The sequence below is a fragment of the Balaenoptera physalus genome (genome assembly GCF_965194825.1).
Source record: "Balaenoptera physalus genome assembly, chromosome: 7".
Lineage (NCBI taxonomy): Eukaryota > Metazoa > Chordata > Mammalia > Artiodactyla > Balaenopteridae > Balaenoptera > Balaenoptera physalus.
In genome coordinates this window covers 3,744,392-3,761,306 of record NC_138886.1, presented here as the reverse complement: position 1 = coordinate 3,761,306, position 16,915 = coordinate 3,744,392, and the positions used below count along the sequence as shown (strand labels likewise).

Below are 16,915 nucleotides of genomic sequence, written 5' to 3'. Positions count from 1 at the left end.
CGCTGGGGGTGAGGCGCAGCCGCCTGGGCCTTCCCCCTTCCCTCCCCTCTGTACCCCTTTCCCTCAGGCTGAGGTCTCTGCTGGTGGATCTTAGCTGCGGCTGGTCCCACTTCTGAGCCATGCCGCTAACCTCGAAGCTCAGAGGGAGAAGGTCTGGGTTCTGGCCCCCCTCTCCCAGAAGCCGCCTTGGTCCCTGTGCAGAGCTGAGAGAGGCATGCCGGCGGTGAGGGGGGTGGGGGCAGGGACGCACCCTCTGCAGCTAAGCCCCACCTTACCCAGAACCTGCCTCCTATGTGCCGAATTGGACGGGCTTCCCTGGTTCTTGAAAAGTATTCAGGGATTCCCTACTTAGAAACCTAAATACCTACACCACCCCCCTTTTAAAAAGCATTTTGTTATGGAAAACAGCAAATATACACAAAAGTACTGAGTATTGTATAATAAGCCCGTATTTATCCATCATATGGCTTTACCAGTTACCTTCTACCAAACTTGTTGCATCTATTCCCCACGTTTTTGTTCTGTTGCGTATTTGTGTTTTGCTGGAATTGTTTTAAAGAAATCCCATACTTCAGTGTGTGTCTAACACATCAGGACTTTTTGTTTTCAAAACACAGTGACGCTGTCATCACACTTAACAACAGCAATTCAGCTTAGAATGTGCCCATCCAGTTGGGAGGCACCGATGTCTGCTGGGTCCCTTTAGTGACATGAGCGTTGATTGACCGGCAGATTCGGGTGCTGTCACCCGCATCACTGGCCTCATTTATGGCTCCATAGCAATGACCAATGATGACCAGGGGGACGCTTTTAGCTTTGTAATGATCTGTTTCAATCAGTCGCAGTCATGCTTTTTGCTGCCCTACTTGTCTCATCTCTGGCCTGAGAGCAGCCCCAGGTTGGGTCCTGTGTCCTTTGACGCACCCTCTGGTCTTCCATGCCTTCTTGCTTCCGGCCACCGTGATGGCCCAGGCTCCTCCACTGCATTTCCTATCTTAGATCCAGCCTAGCCGTTGCTCCAGGGTGCCACCTTCCTTGGTGTGGAAATGGTGTTTAGACACCCCAATCTGGGCACCAGGGGGTGCTTGTTGCTCCTGGGTTTTCTTTCCCTCTAGGGTTTGGATTACACAGAGCTAGGAAATGGACATTTTTTTACAAAAAAAAAAAATAAGTTATGAGTTCATACAGATATCTCCCAATGAAAATGTAAGATTATAAGGTTTTACTTCTCTGTGCAGCATGTGGGATCTTAGTTCCCCGACCAGGGATTGAACCCACACCCCCTGCATTGGAAGTGCAGAGTCTTAACCACTGGACCGCCAGGAAAGTCCCTCTCTGATCTTACTCTTATTTCTTTTTCCACCTATGCTGAAAATCTTATACCACTAGCATAATTACTTTTTCTCCTATAACATACATATATTTTCAAAATAGAAAATATTATAATAGATCATATAAATTCTCAAGTATACAAATTTAAATAACAAGTGATAAATTATATAAAGTAATAGTTGATAAAATAATATGACCATCAAAGATCATTTAAGAGTGTGTTGCACTTGCTTTCTCCTTAGGACAAATGCTGCTGTGAACATGCAGTCATGCCCCCAAGTCACTTGAAGTAACTGTTTTCTCTGTGGCTAGAACATCTACTGATATAGTTAGGTTCCCTACAACTTAAAATGGACGTTTCTCTGCCTGAAAACAAATTTTAAATGTTCCTTTTGAGCACCTTGTAAACAGTAAGAACTGTAGACCCTGATAATTATTGTGCTATGAACCTCTCAGACGTCATTCCCTGAGCAAAGGTATCAGTAGGGAAGTTAAGAGAGGTAAAGACACATGTCCAGATCCCACAGCTATCGAGTGGCAGCGTCAGGGTTGGACCCGTGTCTGTCTGGTTTACAATGTCTGCAAATGTTAACACAGGTGCATTTGCCCTTACAGAATGTGCTCCAGCCCAGAAAAACATTTTTAAAAAGTATTTGTGCCATTAAATCAATTTCATTAGTTTTCTACTTTGTCAGTTACACCAATTCAGAACTTTTGATACTTCCAACCTAGACTCTTTGGAAGGTCATAGATGCTCCAAGCATACAGTGATAACCATGGAGTCTTTCTGAAGGAAAATATGCTTACCCACAAATACGTGCATCAAGTTTCAGGGACATCCGGGCTCCCATGGCCCGTCCTTAAACTTCCTAACAGGTCCATGGACCAGGATTCAAAACTCCCAGTTCAGACATTTGGATTAAATTTTCTCCACCAAATTACCATAATGCAGCTGATACGTAACAACCACACTGCTCCAAGTTTTGTCTGATTTTCCCAGTTTTCTTTTGTGAGAACCAAGGAGTCAGAAGATTGTCTCAGAGAGGAGAAAGCTACAGCCGAGGCCGTGCACAGCAAATCCCACACAATCCACAGCAGGGGGACCGAGGTAGCCCAGGCACGCAGGCCAGCCCCTCTTCCAGCTTAGAGTCCCAGGGCTCCTGGGAGATCTGTCAAAGAAAAACCAGACTACACTCCAATAAAAATTATTAAACACACACACAAACGGAGCTGGACAGTTGTTAAAGCAGTAAAAACAGACTTTTTTTTTTTTTTTTTGGGGCCACGCCGCACGGCTTGTGGGATCTTAGTTCCCCAACCAGGGATGGAACCCAGGCCCCCCGCAGTGGAAGCGCAGAGTCTTAACTACTGGACCGCCAGGTAATTCCCCAAAACATTTTATTCAGGATTATTGCAATAGGGGAAGAGAGACTTCCACATAGAGCTGAGCTCAAGTCCAAATACAGCCTGGGCAAGTGGGGTTTCCTAGCCAAACAAGGGTGAGAGTCTGTGGATGGAAACTTACTAAGAGGAAACACCAGGGGAGAGGGGGCTTCCGGAGAGACTGACCTAACAGGATTCTTGCTGAAGACAGACCAGGGCGGTCAGCGATCATCGGTGCGGGGGACGGCAGAGGATGGGGACCCCAATCAGAGATCAAGGCGGGGCGGATATGGAGGGTGGGGCATTCCGGTTAAAGCAATTTAGCGAGATTCTTGCTAAAACTGGACAATGCAGGGTTGAAGAAGAGGTCAGGGAGCCTGAGTAGAGTTTGGTCAAGGAGAGGATCTTTGTCAGACCTCAGACAGTGGCCAAAGCTTTCTTGGCTGAGATGAATGCCCCTAAAGTCGGTCTCTAACACAGGGTCAACCAATGAACACATTGGACAGACCCAGCCAGGAAGCCAGGGCGGATTTTTTTACTGGACAGACAGTGTTAGACCCTCCCAGGCACTTCTGGGCATGCTCGTCCTGTGTCTGTCGATCGCCTACTCTGTGCAGGACCAGGTGAGGCCCTCGCTATTAAATGAAGAGGCAGCCGCCCCCTATTAGTGAACTGCAGGCCTCCTTCCCTCTGCCGTGAACCTGCCCCCTTCCTTTCCTCCTCGGCTACTGTAAATAACACTGCCCTGAATGTCCTTGGACGTTCCCCTCCCCCCTACTCAGAATTACCTCCTTTAGAACAGATTCTTAGAACTGGAGGAACTGGGCAAAGGTGTGAGTCAACGAGTGCATTTCCTTGTCACTGGCAGCACCCCTCAAAACCTTTGCACCCGGCCCCACACTCGCCAGCCCAGCCTGCACGGCCCCTTCTTCCCAGTGTCCTAACTCCTTCCTCCCACCTACAGCCGCCCACCCCTCCCCACCTTTCTCCAGCCTCTCTCCATTCACTCTGCGTCACAAAAAATCTGGGCGCAGGAAATGGTAGGCGGACAGGCAGACAGACAGATGGACAGCTGTGTGTCCGTAGGTTCCCTGTGGCCAGCAAGCCCGGCCCTTCCTTTTCCCCGGGAAGCCCTCAAGGCTGGGCTGGACCTCTCGTCCTGCCCTCCCAGGACTGTGCTGCCGACAGCGAGGGGCCCCCACACTCCGAGGGCGGGGCCACCTCATGATGCTCAGGTCCCCACCCCCCTCGAACCGCACAGCCAGGGCGCCCTGGGTAACAAGGGCCGCCACACCAGCCGCTGCCCAGTAGCCCGTGGCCCTCTCTGTCCCACGAGTCACGCGCCCAGTCGCCTCTCAGCGCCCACTGCTGAGCTGCAGGCAGGGCATGGGGACAAAGCACGCCCATTTCCCCAGGGGCGAAAGCAAGCCCTTGTCAAGGCGCCAGAAGGCAGCACACTTTGCACCCAGCCAAGCCCCAGCCCTCCCCACGCCCCCTGCACCCGTGCCATCTGCCTCTGTTCCCAGGTAGGCAGTAACCTGCACAGGTGCCCTGTGGGGACCAGGTCACACGGCAGCAGCCAACCCTGGGAAAGATGGACTGTCCCCCCACATGTGTGTGTGTGTGTGTGTGTGTGTGTGTGTGTATATGTGTGTTTGCACGTGACCTTGGCCCAGCCCGAGCCCGGCTGGAAACATCCGCTGTCTCCTGACCCCAGGTGCACCACCTGGAGTTCGGCCAGCCAGGAGGAAAGGGTAACGGAAGGAGGCGGGGGAGAGGGTCCCTCCTCAGGCAGCTCTGGGCTGGCTCCAGCCCCATAAATACCCTCAGGCCCAGAGGGAGGGCCACACACCATGGGGCGCTGGGAGCCGGTGGTCTTGGGCCTCGCCTGCTGGCTGGCTGTAGCGAGTGCGGCGAAGGTAAGTGAGAGCCCAGCAGAGGGGCCGGGCCAGGGGAGGGGTCCCTCTCTCCTCCGCTGAGCCAGACCTGGAAACTGGGGACAGGGCCCAGCGGAGGGAAGACAGGCAGACAGAGTCGCTGGCAGAAAGAGCCAGACTGAGAAAGAGAACCCAACAACAGACGTACCAGCCTTTCCCGGGCACCTACTCTGCATTTTGTGTTCTGCCCTTCGCAGGATGACTCAGGCTGCCAGATAAAATACTGGGTGCCCAATTCAACTTGAATTTCACATAAACCACGAGTAATTTTTGGTATATGTTCCACCCAATATGTAGGACATACACTAAAAAAAGAAAATCATTATTTATCTGAAATTCAAGTGTAACTGGGCAACCTGAATTGTTATTTGCTGAGTCGGCCACCTGACTCACAACACCCCTCTGGCTCCTTCCTCTCTCTAGAGATGTCAACGTTGTCCCTCTTTTCCAGAAGGGGAGACAGGGGCCCAGAGCAGACAAAGGGTGTGCCCAACATCACACAGCCACAGTGGCTGAGCAGGGATCTGGAACCTGGGCTAGTCCAGCCCCGGAGTCTGGCTCGAAGTGTAACCTCCATCTCCTGGCCCTCCCGCTGCCTGCTTGCTACAGCTTGCTACAGCTCCCCTCCCCACTGAGAGTCAGGAGGCCCAGCTGACCCTCCCGGGGCAGCCATAACGTCTGACCTCCCTCACTGCCCTCCTGCAGTGTGCGGGACAGGGCAGGTAAACACTTCCAGGGTGGAGAAAACAGCCGCACGCAGACGGGACCGTGCTGGTCCCTCCACCCCTCAGCCTGCTCTCTCAGGCCGGGCTCTTCCCACCCCTGCTGTCCGGAGGTTCGAACCCCTGCTGCCTGGTTCCGGGCGCCTCCTGCCCCCGAGAGAAGGTCACTCTCCTTCAGGGGAGCTCTCTTCTGGGTGCTGAGGCGGGCCCTGGTTCCCTCCGTGTTGCTCCAGAGCCAGCGACGCCCCTCCCCGCCGGCCTCGATGGCCAGGGTCCCCATGCCTTGCCCCACCCTGGGGCCCTCAGGCTGATCTCAGTCACACAGAGACACTTCTGGGCTGCTACCCGCCAGGCGCTGACCTGGCCCGTGCCCTCTCCCAGCAGCCTGGGAGGCTGATCAGGAAAAATGCCTGGAGGCGGGGGGGCGTGGAGGCTCCTCGGGGACCGGGGAGAGAGAGAGAGACAGGGGCCAGCCTGGGCTTGCCGCCTGGGCCCAACCCCCAGGCACCTGGCAGGTGTTGCTTCCAGCCCCTTCCTCTCCAGTTCCAGCCGGCCTCAGCCCCACCCCAGGAGGGCAGGGGGCCCCTCTCAGCACAGACTTCAGAGGGCAGCTGGGATCCCGCCAGGCCTGGGGTGTGGGGCTGCCCTGCCCTTGCCCACCTAGAACCTAGTGCAGGTGACAGCCAGGAAGCATGGACCTGTGCTCACCCTGGACCACGGGGTGGAGCACTGGGAGGGGAGAAGGGCCTGGCTCTGAGTTCAGACAGCAGTTTCCCAGCAGCGACTTCAAACAGGAAAGCCTCAGTGTTCCCTCCAGGAACAATGGGTAGATGAGCACCAGCCCCCAGGCTGCTGGTGAGGATGGGACACGTTGGTCCACGGGGGGCCAGCTCTGCGCAAGGGCTGGATATGCAGCGGCGGTTCCGGCGGCCTTGGGGGGCAGGGTTCTTTCCCGGCTTGGAGCACAGGGGCTGTGAGGACTTGAGGGGACACCGTCGGGGGAGATGAGCGGACGAGAAAGACGGGCCCACCGCTCAGGGAGCGCACGGCTGGGCGTGAAACATTCAGTGTCCATGGTGCACCTACCACTGCTGGCAGCTGGACAAGCAAACGGGCCACGAGGGAGATACTGTCGTCACCCATCTTACAGGAGGGGAAACTGAGGCTCAAGGGCATAGGCGGCCACAGTGAGAATCCAAACCTCCACCCCACCTGTCCCGGCCTTCTTGGAAGGCTTTCCTGAGGACACACTGCTTGAACCAGCCTCCTTTGAGATTCCGGGAGCAGGACACCCAGGGGGCGAGTGGGGAGTGAGCCCCCTCCTCAAGCAATGGGGGCAGGTGGCAGGGGTCTGGGTCTCAGGTGCAGATGGGCCCCTCCTTGAAGCTGTCTCTGGGGAGCCTCTGGGCACCCGGGGCCTGCGGGTGGGCTCCCTGCCCCCAGGGGCTGACCAGCCCAAGCCCCCCTGATCTCCTGCCTCCCATCCCAGCTGGGCGCCGTGTACACGGAGGGCGGCTTCGTGGAAGGCGTCAACAAGAAGCTGGGCCTCCTCGGCGACTATGTCGACATCTTCAAGGGCATCCCCTATGCCGCCGCCCCCAAGCCCCTGGAGAACCCCCAGCGACACCCCGGCTGGCAAGGTGGGAGTGGGTGAGGGTGGGGCAGGCCCTGTGGCTGGGGGGCCCATCCTCACCCCAACCCCTCCGGCCATCCCCAGGAACCCTGAAGGCCAAGAACTTCAAGAAGCGATGCCTGCAGGCCACCATCACCCAGGACAGCACCTACGGGAACGAGGACTGCCTCTATCTCAACATCTGGGTCCCCCAGGGCAGGAAGGAAGGTCTGCTCTCCCCACACACCCTCCAGCTCCCCTCGCCCTGCAGGAAGCCCCCAAGTAGCCAGAGGCCCCGTCCCTGCCCCTGGGTTGTGTCTGGGGGCTTCAGAGCTGAACCTCCCTGACGTCAGCACAGAGCGGGGAGGGGGCTCATCTGGGGTCCCCGTGCCTGCTCCCCCCACCTCAGTCTCCCGGAACCTGCCCGTCATGATCTGGATCTACGGAGGTGCCTTCCTCATGGGGTCCAGCCACGGGGCCAACTTTCTCAGCAACTACCTGTACGACGGGGAGGAGATCGCCACTCGGGGCAACGTCATCGTGGTCAGTTTCAACTACCGCGTCGGCCCCCTGGGCTTCCTCAGCACCGGGGACTCCAACCTGCCAGGTCCGCTGGGCACCTGGGGCACTGGGGGTGGGAGTGAGCGTGCCCGGCCCCTAAGCTCTGAGCCCAGCGGGGACGCCCCTCAGGAGCCCTTGTCCTGAAACAGCTCCCGACACCCCCCAGAAAGGCCCGGAATCCCGTCTGCAGAGTGAGGGAGCTGGAGCTGGACCGTGCGACACAGCTGTAGCGAAAGACAAGAGGCTGCCAGCCAGACCCAGAGAGACCCGGGGGGCAGGGGCAGGGAGCTGAGTGAAAGAGACAGGAGCTGGGACACCGAGGCAGTGACTCGGGGACACAGAAGCCCCAGGATAGACAAGAGGGACTATGGCCCAGCGGGAGAGAGCCGAGCGGCCCTGGCCCTCCTGCTCCCCTTCCTGAGCCTGAGACCCGCTCCCCCGGCTCTCACCCAACCCGCCTCCCGGGGACGCACCAGGACGTAACATCCTGGGGCTCCAGAGGGTCTCTGCATGTCGGGGACATTCTCATCCCGCCCACACGGACCGCGCAGCTTGTGTGGGCCAGGCCCCTAGCACCCCGGTCTGGGCTGAGGGTTCCCGATGAAGGCCCTTCCCTACCCTGTCCCCAGGTAACTATGGCCTTCGGGATCAGCACATGGCCATCGCTTGGGTGAAGAGGAACATTGCAGCCTTTGGGGGAGACCCTGACAACATCACCGTCTTTGGGGAATCAGCTGGAGGTGCCAGCGCCTCTCTGCAGGTCTGGGGCCCCCTAAGGGGGGGCCTGCCCCCAAGGGTGTGGGAGGGAGGTGATGCGGATGGGGAGGAGCGGGGCTGGAGCTGACGTGTGGGGTGTCCTTGGCCGAGCCCTGTAGACGGGGGGCGGGGGGGTGGGGCGAGGCTGGTGACAGGACCTCTGTGTATTGCAGACCCTCTCTCCCTACAACAAGGGCCTCATCAAGCGAGCCATCAGCCAGAGTGGCGTGGCACTGTGCCCCTGGGCCATCCAGAAGAACCCCCTCTTCTGGGCCAAAAGGGTAAGGAGGAGTTGTGGGGGGAGGAGCCTTCCTCCTTTCCACTCTCTGTCCTGGACCCCGTGTTCTCTGCCCTGAGCACTGCCTCTCCCCAACCCCCAGATCGCAGAGAAGGTGGGCTGCCCCTTGAACGATACTGGCAGGATGGCCAGGTGTCTGAAGATCACCGACCCCCATGCCCTGACATTGGCCTATAAGTTGCCCCTGGCAGGCATGAAGTGTGAGTAAGGGCTGCTGGGCGGGGGACACGGGGGCTCCACATTGCGCGCCAGGTCTGATCTTGGCTCTGTCGCCAGCTCGCTGGCGTCCCCAGGCAGCTTGCTGCCACCACTGCCCTTGCAGGCCTCAGTGGCCTCGGCCGTAAGGGGAGGAGGGGCCGTTCTTTCCTCTTGTCTTCGGTGGGTCACGACCCCTTTGAGAAGCTGATGAATGTTTGGTCCCCATCCCCCAAAATGCACACATATGCAGTCATCTGTACACAATTTCTGGCAGACTCATGGACCCCAGACCAAGAGCCTCTGTACTAGACGAACATTCATTCTCTCTTCCACTCATTCATTCAACAACATTTCCTGAACACCCACTGTAGCATCTGGCCCTTCCAGCTCTGCTACTCTGTACCCCGGGAAGGTCAGGGGGACCCCAGCAGCAGAATCCTGAGAGTGTCAGTCTCATCAGCCCAGTAGGTGAGGATTCTCTCTTGCTCCTTCTTCTAAGGCAAAGCATAATGGGACCCCATCATTTGTATTTTACCTAATGTGAATTAAACCATAAGTGCTAGGCAAAACGAAACCAAAGCAAACAACATGGCCCCAAATGCAAACCAGCTTCATATCTGAGGGTTCCGCATCTGGGGAGTCAACCAACTACAGATGGAAAACATTAAAAAAAAAAAATTCCGGAAAGTTCCCGAAAGCAAAACTTGAGTTTGCCTCTCCCTGGCAACTATTTACATAGCGTTTGCATGGCATTTACAACTATTTACATAGCACTTACATTGCATTAGGTATTATAAGTAACCTAGAAATGATTTAAAGTACACGGGTGAATGTGGGTAGGTTATATGCAAACACTGCACCGTTTTATGTAAGAGACTTGAGCACCTGGATGTTGGTGTCCTGGTAGCAATACCCGTGGATTTGCAGAAATGCGACTCTATTTCTTTTTGAGCTGAACTGGAGGGAAAACGGGCCAGGCCTAATGAAGGCAGGGCAACCCTCTGCCCTGAGCCAGCCATATGGTCCTTTCCAGGCCCGTTCAGGGGTCTCGCACCATTTCCGGCTAACACACTGGAACCCAGCGCGGAGAGGGGGCACTCTTTCTCCATCGGTCCCCTCAATGATTTCAAGGGCTTCCTCCTCCCTGATTTAGGCCCAGCAAGAAAAGAGGGACAGGAAAGGGACATCAGCTGCAGCGAGAGGACAGTCTTGGCCCCTGGACCAGTGGTTCTCAACCTGGGCGATTTTGTGCCCAGGGAACACGTGGCAGAGTCTGGAGACACTTTTGGTGGTCACAGCTGGGGAGAGGGTGTTACTGGTGTCCAGTGGGTCAAGGCCAGGGAGGCTGTTAAACACCGCGCACTGTGCAGGACGGCCCCTACGACAGGATGATCGGGCCCGAATGGCAGCAGCGCTGAAGCCGAGGAGCCCTGGTCTCCGTCAAAGGAGGCAGGACTCCGCAGCGGCCTCAGGATGGAGTCAGCTCCTGCCCCGGAGGTTGAGGGGCGGGGCAGGTGGGTACCGGAAGGTGTGAAAACCTGCTGCTCTCCCCCACCCCAGACCCCTTGGTGCACTATCTGGGCTTCCTCCCTGTCATCGATGGAGACTTCATCCCCAGTGACCCCGTCAACCTGTACGCCAACGCTGCCGACATCGACTACATAGCAGGCACCAACGACATGGACGGCCACATCTTTGCCAGCGTCGAGATGCCAGCCATCAGCAAGAACAAACAGGCCATCACAGAGTAAGTGGGGGGCTGGCACAGGGACGGTGCCCCAGGGCAGCTGGGGGAGGCATCGACAGAATGAGGAAGTCAGCACTGTGGCAGTGACGGGGTGGGTGGGTTCGCCCGTGGCCTCCTGCAGCATAGGGGTGCAGATACCCTCCTGTGGGCATGGGGTGGAGGATCCAGTGCCAGCTTGGACTCTGCAGGGAGGACTTCTACAAGCTGGTCAGCGGGTTCACCATCACCAAGGGGCCCAGAGGTGCCAACGCCACCTTTGACGTCTACACCAAGCCCTGGGCCCAAGACTCGTCCCAGGAGACCAAGAAGAAGACCGTGGTGCACTTCGAGACCGACGTCCTCTTCCTGATGCCCACGGAGATCGCCGTGGCCCAGCACAAGACCAAGGCCAAGTGAGGAGGGGGGCGCGGGGCTGGCCCACCTGGGATCACCCACCTTCCCAGCGAGGCCTGGCAGGTGGGCGGCTCCCAGGTGTCCGAGAGGCCTGGGAAAGGCATGCTCAGTGCCCGCCTGTGCCTGCACCATCTGCCAGGCCTGACGGAGCTTGAGAGAGCCCCTCTTCCCCTCCCAGCCTTGAGGGCTTTACAAAACCCTCCTGTGACCCTCTGCCCAGCGCAGCCCTGCACGCTCTCCCACACCCCATAGCTCTTCCCATCGGAAAGTCCTTGAGTCTGCCTTCCATCCCTCATGCTGTGTAGAAGGAGGGAAACACTGGGTGATGGTCTCGCCTGTGGGTTTCGAATTTGCTAACTTTCAAAATAAGCCTGTGGCCACATTAAAAACCTCCATATAATGATAGCCAGTGAAAATAAAAAATAAGTTAGGAATGTTTAAAAAGTAGAAAGATAAAATTACACCTAGAAGTCTGGGATGAAAGCTTTGCAATAAATTTAGCTCTGAGGTTCCTGTCAGTCAAAGCAAAAAGGGAAACATCTGAGGGGATATACTACCTTGTCCAATCAAATCAAGAATACAAATTCACTTGCGGAGAAAAACAATCTGTTTTTTTTTTTTTTGGCTGTGCCATGCAGCATGTGGGATCTTAGTTCCCCGACCAGGGATTGAACCCGTGCCCCCTGCAGTGGAAGCGTGGAGTCTTAACCCCTGGACCGCCAGGGAAGTCACAAAAACAATCTTTCTTGATCCTGAATTATGAAAGGAAGATGCCTCCCTACGTTTGGTGGAGGCGAAGTATAAATACAATTGAAATTGTAGAACCCATGAAGTCATAAACTTGGCCACAGCTTTCCTTCCCCCAGGTGTAATGATCCAGATCCTTCCTGAGTCCTTTTTAAAAAAATACTTTCTATTTATCTATGTATCTATTTATTTATTTATTTTGGCCTCCCTGCGTGGCTTGCGGGATCTTAGTTCCCCGACCAAGGATTGAACCCGAGCCCTCGGCAGTGAAAGCGCCGGGTCCTAACCATTGGACCACCAGGGAAGTCCCCTTCTGAGTCTTGTGGGAGTTCCCCAGACCCTTCCCTGCTCTCCCCATGGCCTTCCCCTGGGGCCCCATGTCCGGGGCGGGCGGCCCCAGGTGAGGACCCGGCCAACCTGGGTGGCCTCTATGCCCTCCTCAGGAGCGCCAAGACCTACACCTACCTATTCTCCCACCCGTCTCGGATGCCCTTCTACCCCAGCTGGGTGGGGGCTGACCATGCAGACGACCTCCAGTACGTCTTCGGGAAGCCCTTCGCCACCCCGCTGGGCTACCGGTCCCAAGACAGGACTGTCTCCAAGGCCATGATCGCCTACTGGACCAACTTTGCCAGAACTGGGTAAGGCAGCGGTGAGGGTGGCCTCCTGCCACCTTGTCCTGCAGGCCTGGGGTCCAGTCCCTGTTCCCTCACTTACACTTATCCTCTCTGAGCCTCGGTACCCCCGTCTGTGTAAGGCTCAGAGCTCCTGGCTGGGCCTCAGGATGCACACGTGCCCAGCCAGTGGCCAGGAGACACAGAAGTGCTTACGGGGCAAAGGGTGGAGGACTGCCCAGGAGAGCCGGGGCAGAGCTGGGCCAGGGACCTGGGTCTCCAGCCTGCCGTGAGCCCCTCGGCCCCAGCCAGCTACCCAGCCTTTTTTCTCACTCTGCAGGGACCCTAACATGGGCCACTCGGCTGTGCCCACGCACTGGTATCCCTACACCCTGGAAAGCGGCAACTACTTGGAAATCAATAAGAAGATGGATGGCAGCTCCATGAAGCAGCACCTAAGGAACAATTACCTGCAGTACTGGACCGTGACCTACCAGGCACTGCCCACGGAGACCGGCGAGGGGGCCGCCCCCGCGCCCCCAGCGGGCGACTCTGAGGCCACCCGCGCACCCCCCGCGGGCGACTCTGAGGCCACCTCTGCGACCCCCGCGGGCGACTCTGAGGCCACCCCCGTGCCCCCCGCGGGCGACTCTGAGGCCACCTCCGTGCCCCCCGTGGGCGACTCTGAGCCCACCCCCGCGGGCGACTCTGAGGTGGCTCAGATGCCCATAGTCATCGGCTTCTAATGTCCTTGGCCTCCAGAGGCCACAGGGTGGGACCCCAGGGCCCACCTTCCCTCCCAAGCTCTTCTTGAATAAAGCCTCATCCCTCTCTGTCTGGCATCTCTTTTTGCTCCCAAGACCCAGCTGGAGGAAGGGGGGCCCTCAGCTCTAGTGACGGCACCCAGCCCAAGGGTTTCACCCTGATCTGTCAGCCCTCAAGCTCCAGGAAGCCGACAGGACCATCCTCATTTTGGAGAGGAGGAAACAGGTTCAAAGAAGTGAAGCGTCAGGGCCAGGACTGGGGTTCCGGCGTGGATCCCTCCACACAAGGCTGCTGGCTCCGAGGGGCTGGGCTCTGCAGGCGGTGGCCGCCTCTGGACCAGTAGAGCCCAGCCACGGCCAGGTCCTCTGGGGTGCGGGGAGGGACCTCTGTGTTCTAACTACGGTCTGGGGAGAGAAACGAATTCTGCCTCCAGCTGGATGCGAGTCAGTGAGAGGGTGAAGCATTGTACTGGAAGGGTCAGAAACCAAGGGTGCAGGAGAACTGGGCGTTGGGCAGTGCCCGATGTCTCTGTCAGAGTCGGCGGGGGGCAGGCAGAGGTCAGAGTCAGGGTCATGTCCACCTCTGGGAGTCTAGCCCAGGCACATGCCCAAGGTCATCAGAGCAAGATTCAAACCCAGAGACGCCACAGCCAGTGCTTGCAACCATGTTGGGGCTTCTTCTCCCCGCTCCCCTCCATTCTTTAGTCACTGTGGGCTGGGGGTGAGGGATCAGAGATTCCGGAGTCCTGAGCAGCTCAGCCTGGGGGCTGGGGGGTGGGAGGGGGGGGTGCAGCAACACCGGGGGTCAGCCGGCCACCCTCCCTCTCCAGCCACAGATGGAAGACTGAGCCCGGGCAGCGAGTCCTGCAGCCCCACGCAGCAGAGCTGAACAGGGGGCAAACCCGGCCCCCCGAGGAGCAGGGGTCACCCCAGGCTGGCCTGTGACCACCTTGGCGGCTCTGGGCTTCCTGGCCTGGTCGGGTGTAAAAGACTGAGGGAGATAGCCCCTCTCTGCAGTGTGGGCTCTCCCGGTGACTAGCCCTGCTCTCGGCCGATGGAGCCCAAGGATGCAATGTATCCCTGCTCTGCACGCACATGACTTCTCTAAGTGTTTCTACCTGCTGAGTCTGCTCTCAGGAGCCTCCTCTGGGCCTGGACACTGCTGTGACATGGTACTTCTCTCCCTTGCTAGGGGAGAGAACAGTTGTGCCTATCATTCAGGAAATCATGTCCCCGGATGGCTGGGCCACATCACAATGGCCGGCACCCAGCTGTGTGCTCGGTCCCTGGGCTGCACGGAGAAGGCCTCCCTGGCAGGGGCGAGCCCTGCTGTGTGTCTGGGTGACACCTGCAGCCGTTGGGACAACTTGGGGACGCCTCGTAATTCGTCTGGCTCTTGCCTTTCCAGGCTTTATCCAGGGGATGAAGCTGAAAATACCAAGGTGCAGGCCAGAGGCCTGTCCAGAGTCCTGGAGGTTCCCTGATGGGCCAAGTGGTAACCCTTTAACCCCTATCATGATGAAGCCCCGGGGGAACACACAGGTGAGCTCAGGTCAGAGTCTGCTTATCACCCTGACGAGACGTGGTGCTTCCGTATGTCGTTGGCAAGGCTGTGTCCAAGCGTGTCTGTGGGTTGGCAGTCCTGGGGGCATCCCCCCCTCCCCGCTCCCACGCCTCATCTTTCAACTTTCCCCACGGGAAAGGTTCAAACAACCCCCCTCCCCATGATATAACCAAAACACAGACTTGGACAAAGAACGCAGCCATTCTAGGGGACTGCAAGCTCTAAGGGCTCCGGCCCAGCTAACCTTCAGGACAAAGTCAGTACCAACACAACTGCACTTGTAAACTGGTGAGTGCGTAAGACGGTGGACCTCAGAACCACACGGCCTCTGACTTTATCTTGGCTAGAGAGGGACAATGCAGGGGTCCTTCACTGGCAGGAATCAGCCTCCTTATCCTGGCAAACCAGCACTCACCCGGGATTCATCAGACGCCAGCCCGGATGAATGGCCACCACGTGCCGGACAGAGAGAGGCAGGACGCCTTCTAGAGAGTTTCTGGGTGAAATCAATTGTATGAAGAGTTGCAGAAAATCCTAGAGTTGCTGGAAATCCTAGTTCACACGAGCAGAAATGCTTAAGGAACGAGGCCCAGCTGTAGCCTTAAAAGCTGCATCACAAATACTTCCCCCAGATGTGAAACCAGCAGGAAAAGGAATTCTGATGTCAGAGACAAGGATTCCAGGAGGTCAAGGGTCGATCACAGGGCCCTGGAGGATGCAGAGCCCCCAATGTCCATAGTCCACTGGCTAATAATGACCCCCTGGCCTGTTCCTTCCCACATTGCACTTTTTGATCTGTTGACAATTTCTCCCCACTTAGTGCTGATGAAATTCCAGAGTTTGACCTTGAAATCTACAAGTGGGAGACTGGTGGTCAAGACACTCTAACAGGACAAGGAGAAGATGTTCCCTCTTCCTCGAAAGCTGTAGAAATCAGCTTGCATATGTCAATCCCAGTCTACTATATATAATATAGATAACTAATGAGAACCTACTGTATAGCATTCTGAACTCTACTCAGTACTCTGTAATAACCTATATGGGAAAAGAATCTAAAAAAAGAGTGGCTATATGTATATGTATAATTGATTCACTTTGCTGTGCAGCAGAAACTAACACAACATTGTAAATCAACTATACTCCAATAAAAATTAATTAAAAAAAAAATTTTTGCCAATAAGAAAAAAAAGAAAAGCAGCTTGGGAGGAAGTTATTTTTTAAAAATCTGGGATAAAAATATATATAACATAAAAATGTTAATTTTATAAACAAATGAACATTTATTTAAATATTAAATTATTAAATAGATTATTTATTTATTTATTTATTTATTTGGCTACGTCGGGTCTTCGTTGCGGCTCTCGGGCTTCTCTCTAGTTGTTGTGCGTGGGCTCCAGAGCACGTGGGCTCAGTAGTTGCGGCACGCAGGCTCTCTAGTTGTGGCCCACAGGTTTAGTTGCCCTGCGGCATGTGGGATCTTAGTTCCCCGACCAGGGATCGAACCGACGTCCCCTGCATTGGAAGGCAGATTCTTAACCACTGGACTGCCCGAGAAGTCCCAAATATTTTATTTTTAAAAGTATGATTCAGCACTATTTCCAAAACTTTTCATCACCCCAAACAGAAACTTTGTACCCATTAAGCAATAACTCCCCATTCCCCCCCCACCTCCTCCCCAGTAATCTCTTCTACTTTCTGCTCCAATCAATTTGCCTGTTCCAGATATTTCTTACAAGTGGAATCAGTGTTTTCAAGGTCCATCCACGTTGTAGCATGAATCAGAGCTCCATTCCTTTTTACGTCTGAATAATATTCCTATGCATATTGTTGACGTACAATTGTGCATAGTATTCTCTCATAATCCTTATTTCTGTAAAGTCGGTAGTGATGTTCCCACTTTCATTTCAGGTTTTAGTAATTTGAATGTCTTTTTCCTCTTTTTTTTCCTTAGTCAATCTAGCTAAAGGTTTGTCAATTTCGCTGATTTTTTTTTTCAAAGAACCAACTTTCGGTTTTGTTGATTTTCTCTATTTTTCTACTCCTCTGTTTTGTTTCTCTCCACTATAATCTTCAGTATTTCCTTCCTTCAGCTAGCTTTGGGTTTAGTTTGCTCCTTTTCTAGTTCTTTAAGATGTATAGTTAGGTTACTGATTTAAAATCTTAGTTTTTAATGTAGGCATTGACAGGAGTAAAATTTCCTCTTTGTACTACTTTTGCTGCATCCTGTAAGTTTTTGGTACATTATTTTTGATTCCTTTCATCTCAAGGCATTTTCTAATAACCCTGT

The 16,915-nt window shown here is 55.4% G+C and overlaps 2 protein-coding genes across 6 annotated transcripts in view; one reads left to right on the top strand and one right to left on the bottom strand.

Annotated features, from left to right (window-relative positions):
• Nucleotides 1–16,915, bottom strand: part of RALGDS (ral guanine nucleotide dissociation stimulator) — an 85,566-nt gene that overhangs the window by 17,406 nt on the left and 51,245 nt on the right. Inside the window, exon 18 of one of the 4 annotated variants that reach the window (XM_082470150.1) lies at nt 425–1,133. The exons of 2 other annotated variants lie outside the window; for them this stretch is intronic. In XM_082470150.1, coding sequence (XP_082326276.1) covers nt 1,054–1,133 — 80 coding nt within the window. In that variant the 3' untranslated portion in view covers nt 425–1,053. Of the gene's footprint in view, nt 1–424; nt 1,134–1,167; nt 2,502–16,915 lie in introns of those variants that run through there. One more of the 4 variants, XM_082470154.1, reaches the window with a different exon arrangement.
• Nucleotides 2,516–13,133, top strand: CEL (carboxyl ester lipase). Of its 2 annotated transcripts, none has more exons than XM_082470157.1 (11): nt 2,516–3,338; nt 6,864–7,014; nt 7,092–7,214; nt 7,396–7,593; nt 8,177–8,307; nt 8,477–8,584; nt 8,684–8,801; nt 10,360–10,546; nt 10,735–10,938; nt 12,130–12,327; nt 12,641–13,133. In XM_082470157.1, the coding sequence occupies exons 1-11, from the start codon at nt 3,168–3,170 to the stop codon at nt 13,044–13,046; spliced, it is 1,995 nt and encodes a 664-aa protein (XP_082326283.1). In that variant the 5' UTR covers nt 2,516–3,167; the 3' UTR covers nt 13,047–13,133. The 2 variants fall into 2 exon arrangements, with proteins under 2 accessions (XP_082326283.1, XP_082326284.1); XM_082470158.1 differs by lacking the exon at nt 2,516–3,338 and adding an exon at nt 4,396–4,634.